Raw genomic sequence first — 13417 nt, forward strand, 5'->3', positions numbered from 1 at the left:
TATCATCACGTGACCCCATACGCAAATTGCCAGGGACTTTCCTGGTTTTGTTTTTATTTTGTTTTTTTTAAACATGTTTTTATTTATATATATATATAATTTTTTTTTCTTTAGAGAGAGAGGAAGGGAGAGGGAGAGAGAGATAGAAACATTGATGAGAGAAAAAGCCATCAGCTACCTCCAGTACCCCCAGTGGGGATCCGGCCCGAAACCAGGCATGTGCCCTGAATGGGAATTGAACTGGTGACCTCTTGGTGCAAGGGATGATGCTCAATCCACTGAGCCACACTGGCCGGGCAAGAACTTTCTGGTTTTAGTATGGAAAGTCTCACTTCCTAGGAACCTCTCAGTCCCAGGCAAACTGGAATGATGGGTCATCCCTTTTGTCAGGGAGAGGACTTGACTTGATTTATTAACGTTGTCCTCCAAAGTATATTCATGCCTAGTGGGCGTTGTATACTCAGACCAGTTGAATGAAGAAAGAAATGTTAGCTGCTGCCATTTTTTTGTTGTTATTGCTGTTTTATCAGGGTTTCCTCTCAGCAGCGAGGCGTTGACAGCGAGAGCACCCAGACTTTTCATTAAAGTAGGTAAAAGAGAAGCTATGACCCAACCTTGAGGACTGTGCTAGGCTGTGAATCTGAGGACTGCGAGTTAGTGATGGGTTAATCAGAGCTAAGGCCCGAGAGCCAGGGTAGTTCATTCGGACAGAAGCCAGGGGAGCAGACAGCCGAGGAAGAATTCATGTATGGCAAAGAGGCTGAATAGTGACAGACAGGTCCTGAAGAAAGACCCCGTTTGGTGTCTTGGATAGGAAGTCATGTGTAACCTTGGAGAAAGCAGTGTGAATGGTGGGAATGTAAACCAGACGACTGGGGGTTGCGAAGCAGGTTAGAAGGTGGTAACAGTGAGTGTTTCAGTCCGCAGCCGATTTCATTGAAAGAAAATGGAAGAAGGTTTCTCGAGAGCAGGGATTAACAAATTGTGGCCCACTGGCCAGATCTGGCCTATGGCCTGTTTTGTAAGTCATATTTTATTGTAAAATAGTCATGCTCATTTGCGTATTGTCCGAGGCTGCTTTTGCATGGTCACAGCCGAGACTGCAGGGCTCCCAAACCCTAGACTATTTACTCTCTGGCCCTTTGTGCAGAAAGATGGCTGACCTCCTGCTCCAGAGGTCAAATAGAGTGGAGGCAAGTTCGTTTGTTTTCCAAGAGGAGGTCGAAGGCTATCTGTGGATGTATTATGGAGCAGGAGAAGAGGCGGAGCACATGAGCTCTTCTTGCTGTGCTAACAGGTTGCCTCCCACTTCGTGGTTTAAAGCAGCAAACCTCTATGATGTCTTTATCTGTCTTCTGGGCGGTTCTTGCTCCTGGTTTTCCTGGAGGTTTCAACGGTGGCAGTCAGCCTTGCAGTCGCGTGAGGACTGGACTGAGGCCGTAGGAGGTTTCCAAGCTCACTCACACTGGGTGGTCAGGAGACCGGGGGTCCCAGCTCCTGGGCCTCTCCACGGCTGCTTCCGTGGCCTCGCAATGTGGCCGCCAGGAGAAGCCCAGGGGCCCTGTGTGTGTGGCCTTGGGAGGCACACCTGTGTGCCGTATTGTTTGTGGCACAGACAAACCCTGATGCATTAGGGGGTGGCACTGACCATGGCAATACCAGGAGGCAGGGCTCGGGGGGTCGTCCTTGAAGGTTGGCTACCTCAGGGAGAGAAATTAGCGCTCAGTCTTCCTCGAGGGGAGGCTATGGAAGGAAGGGCACCTGTACTGACAAGGAGGTAGAACTGCACTGAACGGATCATGGAGAAGCTGAGGTGGGGGGGATTCATTCCACAAAATAATTGGCAGCTGTCATACGGAGAAAGATCATTCATCTCTCTGTTCAGTTGGAGATGTGGTACCAAGATTCTGCTAAGACTGGAAATCCCCGGGACAGGAATGAGTTTGAGCAGAATAAAATACCATGGGGAATACAGTGGTGATTCCTTAAGAGCAAGGCCCATATTTTATACACAAATAAATAAAGTTTACCTACATGTATATATGAAAATACATTTCATATACCCCACGGCATCTAAGTTAGGGCCTTACTTGTCGGCATTTGATTATTTGACTGTCTGGCAATGTTATTATCTTAGTACTTATTTCAATAAAATTGCCAAAGTTCGTGTTCTGACTTTTAGGATCAAGGCACTGGATTCCCCGTTATTCCCCCGGGAGAGCTGCTGAAACTCCTGTTTTCGGAGCATTGTGCTCAGACTGCTGCTTTGCCGCTGCTGGAGAATGAGCCTGTCGGTTTCCGGCTGGGAAACTGAAGGAGGGGGCCAGGGGCCCACAGCGGGGAGGTAGGGGTCCCCGCTATTCCTGCTGGCGATCTGATAGGTAGCCTCACTGCCAATTGTTACATCTGTCGGCGGAGGGGCAGAATTTTGTTAATTAAATATGCCTTACAAAGGGGAACTAGAAATGGAGACAGTGTTCCTTGGAATATGGTTTCAAAGGTTTTGCCAAGAGGTTTTGCGCTCAGGTCGGCGACCGGCCTCAGCTGGGTTCAGTGCCAGATTTGTTTTTTAAAGGATGTAAATCCTCTGTTGTGGTTGCACAGAATACATATGAAAATGACCAGATGGACAGATGTTTGATCTATTTTTACATTTCTGTGGGAAGAAATGTCAGGAAGCCAGTTTTCTTTAGCCAAAATCTCTCAGTGCAATTTTAGGGTGTTTTTTTTTTTTTTCCTCCTCTTGTGAACAATTTTTAGAAGCGATACAAGTTATTATAGGATCACCCAGTCCTTTCCCGCACCAGTGGCCTCTGATGGACGTGAACCCTTCTTGGCACGGACGGGTCGGCACAGGTTTCCTCCGCAGCTGGATTTAACAGGAGGGGTGGTTTTACGTGCTGCGTCTGGGATCCCTTGGTTTCAAGTAACCCTTTTCCTCCTGTGGGTTTAATTTTCATCCCTTGCTGATTTTTTTTTTTCTTTTTAAGATAACATTGCTTACTAAGTGAGGTAGTACACAGCTTTTTAGTACTTCCATTTTTCCTTTTAAAATTATTTACATGAAGGTAATACCTGTGCACAGAAGGGTTTGGAAATACGGAAGGGCACCCTTTTCAAAGTGCTTTTCCTGAAATGGTTTATCGCCTCTGGTAAGAACAGCTGAGGCCTGTGGAGGGCTCGCTGCACAGCGGGTGGGCACGCTGCTGGGCTCTGACGAGACCTCATTGCCTCCTGGCACCGTGGTTGGGGGGAGGGACCAGCCCTCTCCAGAAGAGCTGAGACAGTGAAAACCAGGAAATAATTGGGGGGGAAAGGGGTAAATAGCCAACATATGACATTTGAGCATGGTAAAAAATAAAACAGTAGTTTTTCTGTTTGAAAAATTATAACGCAGTCAGTTGCTAACTCATCATTCACACGCACACTCCCGCGGTGCCCCCGAGTGACACACAGCCCAACTCCCAGCCCCTGTCATCACCCAGGACTTGGCATTGTTCTTTGTGTGCGTCAGTTGGAGGTTACTGTGAGAATGTGGTTTCCTCTAGAGAGGGGGTATATTTATTTCAGAAAAACATTTCATTGTCAGAACCTTTCCTGAGTCGCCACAAAAATCGGCCGTGGGGAAATGTGTAAACTTTGCAATGACATTCCTCTCACTATTACTGACATTTTCATTTTATGTTTAAAAAAAGAAAAAGGCACCGTATTACCGGTGGCTGGAGATGTGTGGAGCATACATCATGATGAACTCCAATGCAGAAGGCGGGCCTAATTCACAGCTGACAATCGGCGAGGACGGAACTGCCTTCGCTCTTGTTGCCGAGGCCCACGTCCCCCTTTGCAGCCCTTCCCCTGGCCTGCACCCCACAGCTGTGGATTGCTACAACTAACCGAAACTTATTTTTTTTTAGGTGCCCACTGATGGCAATGCTGGCCTCCTTGCAGAACCCCAGGTCGCCATGTTTTGTGGCAAACTGAACATGCACATGAACGTGCAGAATGGGAAGTGGGAGTCGGATCCATCGGGGACCAAAACCTGCATTGGCACCAAGGAGGGCATACTGCAGTACTGTCAGGAGGTGAGTCCCGCCGGCGGCCTCCGTGGGGCACCTGCCTGCCTTGTTTTTAACGCAGGTGTTTGTATTTTATCTCTTCCAGTGAAAAACCTTTACTCCTGATGATTCACTGTACCATTTGTGATATTGACTTGCTTTTCTCTACCGTGTGCAGAAATGTTTTATTTTTATTTTTTTAGTTTACATTTTCTTCTTTATTCTATTTTCTACCATAAGCACAGATATCACAGGTTTTTATTGTTGAATTTGATAATAAATTATGTTTTTATTTCTTTTTTTTTATGCTTTTTTTAAAAATCAGAAGTGTGAATTTATTAATTTTTGTTACAGATGTTTCTCCTTTTTCCCCACTGATTCCCCCTCCCCCCCTCCCTGCCCTGTCCCCAGTTTGTTGTCCATGTCCACTGTTCATGCATACATGCATATAAGTTCTGTGGTTTATCTCTCACCCACCACCCCCTCTTCTGGGAATTGTCAGTTTGTACCCCACATCCACATCTCTGGGACTACCCCATTCCTCAGACTGTTATGTTCATTATATTCCACAAATAAGTGAGATCATACGATACTTGTCTTTCTCTGTTTGGCTTGTTTCACTTAGGATGATACTTTCCAGGTCCCTCCATGTCGTCTCAAAGGATAAGAGATCTTTCTTTCTTGCAGCTGCGTAGTACTCCATTGTGTATATGTACCACTGCTTTTTTATCCATTCGTCTACTGATGGACACTTGGGCTGTTTCCAGATCTTAGCTATTGTAAATAGTGCTGCTACAAACATGGGGGTACATATATTCTTTCTGGTTGGTGTTTCGGGCTTCTTAGGGTATATTCCTAGAAGTAGGATCACTGGGTCAAATGGAAGTTCAATTTTTAATTTTTTGAGGTAACACCATATTGTTTTCCGTAGTGGCTGCACCAGTCTGCATTCCCACCAGCAGTGTACTAGAGTCCCCTTTTCTCCACACCCTCGCCAACACTTGTTTGATGATTTGTTGATGGTGGCCATTCTGACAGGTGTGAGGTGATACCTCATTGTTGTTTTAATTTGCATCTCTCTGATGATTAGTGATGATGAGCATTTCTTCATATGTCTCCTAGACATTTGTGTGTCCTGTTTGGAGAGGTGTCTATTTAGTTCCTCTGCCCATTTTTTAATTGGGTTCTTTGTCTTCCTTTTGTGGAGTTGTATGAGCACTCTATATGTATTGGAAATAACCCCTTATCTGATATATCATTGGTAATTATGCTCTCCCATACAGTGGGTAGCCTTTCCGTTTTGATATTGTATCTTTCGCTGTGCAGAAGCTTTTGAGTTTGATGTAGTCCCATGTGTTCATTTTGTCCTTTGTTTCTATTGCCTTAGGTGATGTATCAGTGAAAATTCTGCTGCGTATAATGTCTGAAATTTTGTTGCCTACAGTTTCTTCTAGGATTTTCATGGTTCCATGAGTCACATTTAAGTCTTTTATTCATTTTGAGTTTATTCTTGTGTAGGGTGTAAGTTGATGGTCTAGTTTCATTTTGTGCAGAAATGTTTTTAAAAATCGTGTCATGCTCCGACCGCCAATAAACCAACTAAGTAAAATTTAAGATGTCTTTTTAATCCATATTTTGAAGTTTTTATTCTTTATCATTTTTTTATCTTTATTGTTAAAAGTATTATAGATGTCCCTCCTTGTGTCCCCCATTGACTCCCCCCCACCTTCAAATATCTTGGCACCATCTTTAGAGTATATCTCACTACAGCTACACAAAGAATTGTGCGGAAAAGTGACTAGAATTAAGTTTCTGTCCATGCTCTCAATTTGATGTATTTTAGTTCCTTTATCTCAGCTTGTGTTCAGTTCTTCTCCCCTTACTAATTGCACTTTTTGAAAATGTAAAATATCTACATTGTTCGAACATTGTTGATCTCTGGGAGAGCATTTCAGTGGGATAGAAGTGAACTCGCTGTGGGCTACAGGGAGATCCACGATTGGACAGTGAGGACATCTGTGGATTCCTCTAGGAAAGACCCAGAGGCCAAGAGCTTGAGGGCAAGTCAAGGAAAAGGGAAAGGCTTTGTTGTTGTCTTTGTTTTATAAAAGGAAGGAACTTCAGCTAAATGAAGCTTAAACTAAACTGGGGGAAGGGTGGTTGTCCATCAGAAGAAAACTGGGCTCAGGTATCTAGGTAGAAATGGGATCCAGTGGATAAGTGATTGGCTGAGCCTTGGAAAGGAGGGGGGTGGGGAAAGAAAGGAAAGGAAAGAAAAAGATGGGGAAACCGTGGGGGTGGGTTAATTCGCCAGGTGATGGAAACCCACTAAACATCTTACTCTTGGAGACTGTCTCCTGCCACAGATGGGAAGGTAGCTTACAGAATTTTAATGACGACCTCCAGAAGCTGGTTCCTTGGATATTAGAGCTAAGACTCAGTGCTGCCTGGAATTTCTCTGTCTGGGTCTCTCTTGTCTTCTGCTTATCCTTTTACCCTTGCACTTGTTCACCTCCTGCCGAGATGAGCTTCCTCTAGGAGGCCGGGAGGGATGGAGCCAGGAGCTCTGGGAGGATAGCATCCTAGCCTGGCTTCCCAATTGCATTTTGCTGGTGTGCATTGTAATTCCAAGGAGGTCCTCTGGTTGGCCCCGACTGTGGTCACACACCTACATTTGGCACAAGTACTGGGACTGGCCTGTGCTGGCCATGTGGGTGTGTGGCCTGTTTGACAGCCAGACCTGAGCCACATGTAGAGAGAGGGATTCTGGACAGACCATGGATGAAGGTGGCAAGGGGAAAAATAGAAAGATGACCACAGCCCCACACTGTGGGTTTAGAAACACACAGCATCCCTCAGTGAAGCCCCTTCCAGATTTCTAACCCGCAGAAACTGTGTGCAGGACGAAGCGTTTTATTGTTTGAAGCCACTAAGTTTGGGATCGTTTGTGTGCAGTAACGATAGAGGACCACAGCAGACGCTCCCTCGATGGATACTTTCCGCTGTGGTCCCTGACGAGAGAACGGCTCCTCTCCTCTGTTCTACGCGAGAGGCAGAAAGTGCTGCCATCATGAAAACAACTTGAAAATAGCCATATAAATTATTCATTTAACAGCCTAGAGTGGCCGCTTGCCATAATCAACCGTTGTGGTACCCAAACATCGGCCTAAGGAGCTAGCAGTCTTATAAATAGAACTAAACTGGGATAATATTCCACCTGAAACATATTCAAACCTAGGAACAAAAATGAGAATATTTAGATTATATTGTCCTTCTGAATTAAATGGGATTTTTTTTCCTTTAAAAAATGTTTTACTGCCCGGCCGGTATGGCTCAGTGGTTGAGCATCGACCCATGCACCAAGATGTCACTGGTTTGATTCCTGGTCAGGGCACATGTCCAGGTTGTGGGACCAGTCCCCAGTGGGGGGCATGCAGGAGGTGGCCAGTCGATGTTCTCTCCCATAGATGTTTCTATCTCTTTCTCCCTCTCTCTTCCTCTCTCTCTAGAAATCAATAAAGAAAAAAATAAAATAAAATAAAATAAAAAGTTTTATTTAAACCAAGGACTTTGAAATGAGAAAGAAATGTATTTTGATTCTTTATTCTAAAGAACCTTGGTGTTTTGTTTTTTCCAAATTTAATTCAGGCAAATTTAGCAACTATTTATTGAGTGTATTCAGAATAGTATTTTGTGTCACGTGTTCTTGAATGGTGGGGAGACACCATGCTTGGCTCAGGAAAAGCTTATATAAACATTAGATAAATTGAAAAGAGGATTTAGAAAAGTGAAAAGGTGGGACGAGGCTGTAAAACAGAGGTTCTCAATTATAACCCTGGGAATTTGGAGTTCGATTCCGGAGATAAGAAAGACCTTTGATAAGGAGTTAATATCCAAAATATATAAAGAATTCATACAATTCAACAACAACAATACAACAAAATAATACAATTAAAAAATGGGCAAAGGTCGCCTGGCTGGTGTGGCTCAGTGGATTGAGTGTCATCCCCTGGACTGAGAGGTCCCAGTTCGATTCCCGGTCAGGGCATGTGCCCCAGTTGTGGGCTCAATCCCCAGTAGGGGGCATGCAGGTGGCAGCTGATCAATGTTTCTCTCTCACATCGATGTTTCTATCTCTCTCTCCATTCTGCTGTCTCTAAAAAAATCAGCAAAAACATATTTAAAAAAAAAAAGAAAGAGCAGAGGACCTGAACAGACACTTCTCCCAAGAAGACATACAAGTGGCCAACAAATATATGAAAAGATGCTGAACTTCACTAGCTGTTAGGGAAATGCAAATCCAAACTGCAATGAGATACTACCTCATAACTGTTAAAATGGCCATTACCAACAAGACGAGTAATGTAAAGTGTTGGAGAGGTTGTGAGGAAAAAGACACCCTCATTCACTGCTGCTGGGAATGTTAAGTGGTGCAGCCACTATGGAAAACAGTATGGAGGTGCCTCAAAAAATTAAGAATAGACTTACCATATGACCCAGGGACCCCTCTTTTGGGTATCTACCTGAAAAATTTGAAAACATTTATTTGCAAAGATATATGCACCCCTGTGTTCATTGCAGCATTATTCACTGTGGCCAAGACATGGACACAACCAAAGTGTCCTTTGATAGAAGAATGTAAAGAAGATGTGGCACATATATATAATGGAATACTACTCAGCCATAAGAAAGGATGAAATATTGCCATTTGCGACAACATGGATGAATCTTGAGAATATCATGAAATAAGTCAGAGAAAGTCAAGAACCATGTAATTTCACTCATGTAGAATATAAAACTGCAAGCAACAAATGAACAAACAAGACAGACAGACAACGACTCATAGACATAGACAGCAGTGTGATGGTTACCCGAAGAAAGGAGGTAGGAATAGTAAAGGGTACAGGGGGTCAAATATATGGTGATAAGGAGACTTTACTTTGGGCCGTAGGCATACAATGCAGTGTACAGATGATGTTCATGGACTTGCACACTTGAAATCTATGTAATCTTATTAACCAATGTCACCCCAATACATTTAATAAAAAGAGAAAAAAAAGAACGGTGGGATTGTTTTTAGTGTCTTCTGGTCAAGAGATTTTGGCAGTATTAGCCTGTATCCCAGGATAGGTTAGACTGGGTAGAGAAGGGAATTCAAATCTTAGGATGTTAGTGTGAAAAGGATGTGTGAGGTCATCCCACCTGTCCACCTCATTGTGTACAAGATACTGTATGAGGGAGCCCCGGGGGTCAACCTCAGTGAAGGGGGAACATGGGCTTTGCCATTGGACACACCTCCCTTCAAATCCAGCCTTTGCCATTTGACTCCTGAGCAGTGCAGAGAGCTGCCTAACCAACCTTAGATCCCCCTTTCTGATAGGAACACATAGGTATGTCAGGTGTGTGTTGTAAAACTTAAAAATTGTCAAATTAAACAAGAAATGATATGAGCCCCAGCACTTTTTATTTTAAGGGGCGAACTCAAAACACAGGCTCTGCTACCCTCTTTTCCTAACCTTCAGATCACCATGCATGAGGCAGGGGCTTGGAGCGGGTGTCTCTGCTCTGCTAACTCACTGGGGCGCAGCTCTCTGGAGGGAGATTTGAGGAGGTTCAGCCTCACGAGTGGCAGAGATTTCCAGCTGGGAAAGAGGCGGGAGAATGTGGCTTTGTTTATCATCCGTTCTGTGAGACGATGGGTATACCCTCTTCCTAAGTGTTTTCTTTTCCACAGCGAACAATATGTGTCTTCTGTTTCTCTAACCTCCTTGCTCTAAATGAATAGTTGTTTTTGTCTGTAAATTAACAGGATCACCAAAGCGTACCAGTGTCCGAACAAAACAAAAACTGCCTGTTTGATGAGTTGAACAAAGCCATTTTCTTTGCCCAACTTTCTACTCTAAAATATATAACTGAACATGGGATTCCCAGAAAAGAATAGTTTCTCAACCTTGTTGTTTTCATTCCACAGTAGTATGGAATTAAAATTCATTTAGAGAACAGACACCTCTGATCTTTTTAGGGGGCATACTGTCTACACAGTGCTATGGCAGAAGTGTGGCACACGCTCTTGGCCATTACGATTTTGCTGTGTGTACCACCCACCTTTGTAGGCTTAAAATTGCCTCCCAAATTACGGGCACATAAACAGGTGGTTTGGGAAAGATCCAGATATCCCTATTAGGTGAAACAACTTTTGAATCTAAGTATTCAGCTGCCTATATATGAGAAAAGATATGTTTTGTGCATTAATGATCTGTATAAATATGGGAACTGCACAAATCACAGTATTTAGAGATAAATGGGACAAAACCAGTTTGGACTTTTTTAAAAAAATATTTATTTCATCAAGTTCATGTTTGATTGAGCATTTCTCTTTGTTACTGTCTATCTCGTTCCTAAAAGCACACTCAATGATTACATATTTGCGGTCATACTGTACTTTTATAATTGACCTTTTATTTTAAAAAAATAAGAACATTGGCATAAATCGACAGAGCAGGAGAATTCAGCTATGTCTGTGTATATCTGTTCCTGTTTTCACATTTGTGTCCTGTCCTGTTTATTTTGGTGACACCCCCTCCCCCCACCAGCTCGTTTTTACGTTCAGCACTTTAATTAGAGTGGAATCGAACAGGGTTCTTGGACAGTATTTTCCAAGCCTGAGTATAGATGGATGTATATGGCAATGTGTGTATGTAGAGTGCGAGGACCGGACCTGGGTCAGTGACGGCGTCGGCTGATGCCCTGCCCACAGCGTTTCCAGGCCCTTGCTGCAGGCGGCGCTGTGCAGGCCGCTCCGCCCTCCGCCCCGTTCCTGCCCCATTCCCACCGTCATGTTCGTCGGCTGCACACTGCCTCTTGACACCTCATTAAATTGTAATCGGAGGCCGCTTTCGGTTGGTTTCTAGTTCTCTCTCTCAATTAAATTAGTTATCCCAGTGGCAGGAGCCCTTAACGATGGAAAGATCTCGTGTTCAGAACGGTTGGATGGGAAGTTTCTTTGCCTTCCAGGACATTTGCAAGGGGAAAGTCCGCCGTTTCAATCCCGAAACAGAAGCATCGTCTAGGACACACTGTTTGGGCTTAGATACTGAAGTGTGAGTGGTTTAACCTTGCCCTCCGGGAACTGTTGAGTGGCTCAGAAATGGCCCCCTTCCCAGTCCCGGCTCCGTCCCGGCTCCGTCCCGGCCGTCTTCTGTGACATGGCCAGCGAGTGCCGCTGAGAGCGGTGGCACGACTAGGCACGGCAGGGATGCTGGCTCATCGTAAACCCTCAATTATGGTATCTTTTATTCTCTTCTTGGACATGTTCTTTGAAGAAGAAATCCGTTTCAGAGGGAACGACCCCTTGCTTGGCCTCCCTCTGTACCATTTAGCTGTAAAAGGTTCTGATTCTTTGTCTCACATATGTGTTCATACGTGTCGATTGCAATCATGCATATGCAGTTTGGATCTTGGTTGTTTCTGTATTTGTTTTTTTACCTGTAATGTAAATTTAGAAATTTCACTCTGTTTCTGCTGGGCTAGTTTTTTTTGTTTTTTACTTTTTATTCTTTTTATTTATTTATTTCTTCTTTATTGATATGAGAGAGAGAGAGAGAGAGGAAGGGAGAGAGAGTAACATAGATGAGAGAGAACATTGATTGGCCGCCTCCTCCCCACCAGGGATCGGGCCCACAACCTGGGCATGTGCCCTGACCGGGAAACAAACCAGTGACCTCTTGGTTCATGGGTCAGTACTCAAGCACTGAGCCACACTGGCTGGACAACTTTTTGTTCTTTTTAATTCAAAATTTTAAGCATATAAACAAAGTAGCAAGAATAGTATAATGAATGCCCCATGCACTTATCACTTATCTTCAGTAATGATCAAATCTAGTCACGCTGGTCCCTGGATACGTCTGGAAAAGTCTGGAATGCAGTGCTTTGCCCTGCCTCGCTCAGGGTTGGCATTATTTTTGGCAAGCCCCTTGTGTGCAAGTGTCGCCCACCCTTTTGCAGAGCTGTAAGTTGACTCAGACAAATGTTATTTACTGGCTTCTTACATACTTAAAGTGTCGTTTTATTAACACTACATCATTGCTCGCACTTTTTTTTCAGTAACAGAAATATCCTCAAGAATTTGCTTCAAAATTGATTTCAAAAAATGAGAAGACTAGAAAGACCTGTAAACAAATTATTTTCAGAATTAACAACAATTCCCAGTACTCTGACCGTTAACTGTTTTCAGCCTTTTCCTAGCTGCATTTTGGGTGCTTTTGGAACCTGGTTATGTGTAAATAAGACTTTTGGCATTAATTCCGTATGTCAGGTGGCTTGTTTGCAAAAGGGCCTTCAAGGGTTCCCCTATTTGTTCTTAATATTGGAAGTAGAGGAACGTTTCTGCACGACTCTGACAACGTATGTCTTCAAGAAATATTTTTATACTTCTGTATATAGAACTATGTTTTTGGCTTTCTTTAATACCATCTTTTTTTCTTCTTCTTCTTGCTATGCGTTATTTAACAACTTAAATGTCATCATGTCGGAGATTAATGTATTTCCAATTTGGATAGATAGAGAGAGAAATAGACTTCAAATGTTTGAAACTCAGAATGAAAATGTTCTGATGGTGATCACGTTTTAAGGTATTTTTCTGTAGTGGGCAAAACCACTTAGGCTGCCAACTGCAACCTTCTAATAGGAATCTGAGATGGTTTTCACTTCAGTGTTCTCCTGGCTGTTTGCATTTGGAATTACTTCAGCTCTCTTTCTAAAAACAGTTTAATTTATGGACTGATACATTACCTTTCAAAGATGAGGCATGTTTCCATGGCCAGAAGAGTAACCTGCTCTTCAGGTGCCTAGACCAACCAGATGGGCCTTCCTAGCCTAAGTGAGAACCGGACTCTTAATTCTTCCCAAGTATCTTTCTTAGCTGTGTAACTATTAACATGACTGTGCAGCTTTTTGTATCAGATGCCAACACACTGGGAAGTATAATAATGGAAGATGTTGAGATGCTTGTTTTTCTTGAAAGCTCATAATCCAACTCTAATATTAGGCTATTTAGATTATTTTATTTGGGAGATACATTGATAATACCCAATGGGAGATTACTATATACAGAATTTCCCTCCCATAATGGATTCTGAACGTAACCAGAAATATTCATTCAATAGTTATCAGGCACTTCCTGTGCTAGCTTAGTGTTGGCCGCTGTGGAGGGATCACTAAAATGAATCAGTGGTCCCTGCCTTCAGGGCATGTAGGGTCTGATAGGGCAAGAAGGCACTTAAGTGTCAAAGAAGGTAGAAGTAGTCAGGGTAATGTGGTCAGATAAAATGCTTTGGATACAGAAATTAAAGAGATCATGGTGG

General features: G+C 43.4%; 1 protein-coding gene across 8 annotated transcripts in view; it reads left to right on the plus strand.

Annotated features, from left to right (window-relative positions):
* The window catches only part of LOC118616898 (amyloid beta precursor protein), a 241811-nt gene that overhangs the window by 52264 nt on the left and 176130 nt on the right, over positions 1–13417 (plus strand). For 7 of the 8 annotated variants that reach the window (XM_036242451.1, XM_036242452.1, XM_036242453.1 and 4 more), the window contains exon 2: positions 3915–4082. In XM_036242451.1, coding sequence (XP_036098344.1) covers positions 3915–4082 — 168 coding nt within the window. Of the gene's footprint in view, positions 1–2241; positions 2345–3914; positions 4083–13417 lie in introns of those variants that run through there. The other variant, XM_036242455.1, reaches the window with a different exon arrangement.

The sequence above is a fragment of the Molossus molossus genome, unplaced genomic scaffold (genome assembly GCF_014108415.1).
Source record: "Molossus molossus isolate mMolMol1 unplaced genomic scaffold, mMolMol1.p scaffold_m16_p_5, whole genome shotgun sequence".
NCBI lineage: Eukaryota > Metazoa > Chordata > Mammalia > Chiroptera > Molossidae > Molossus > Molossus molossus.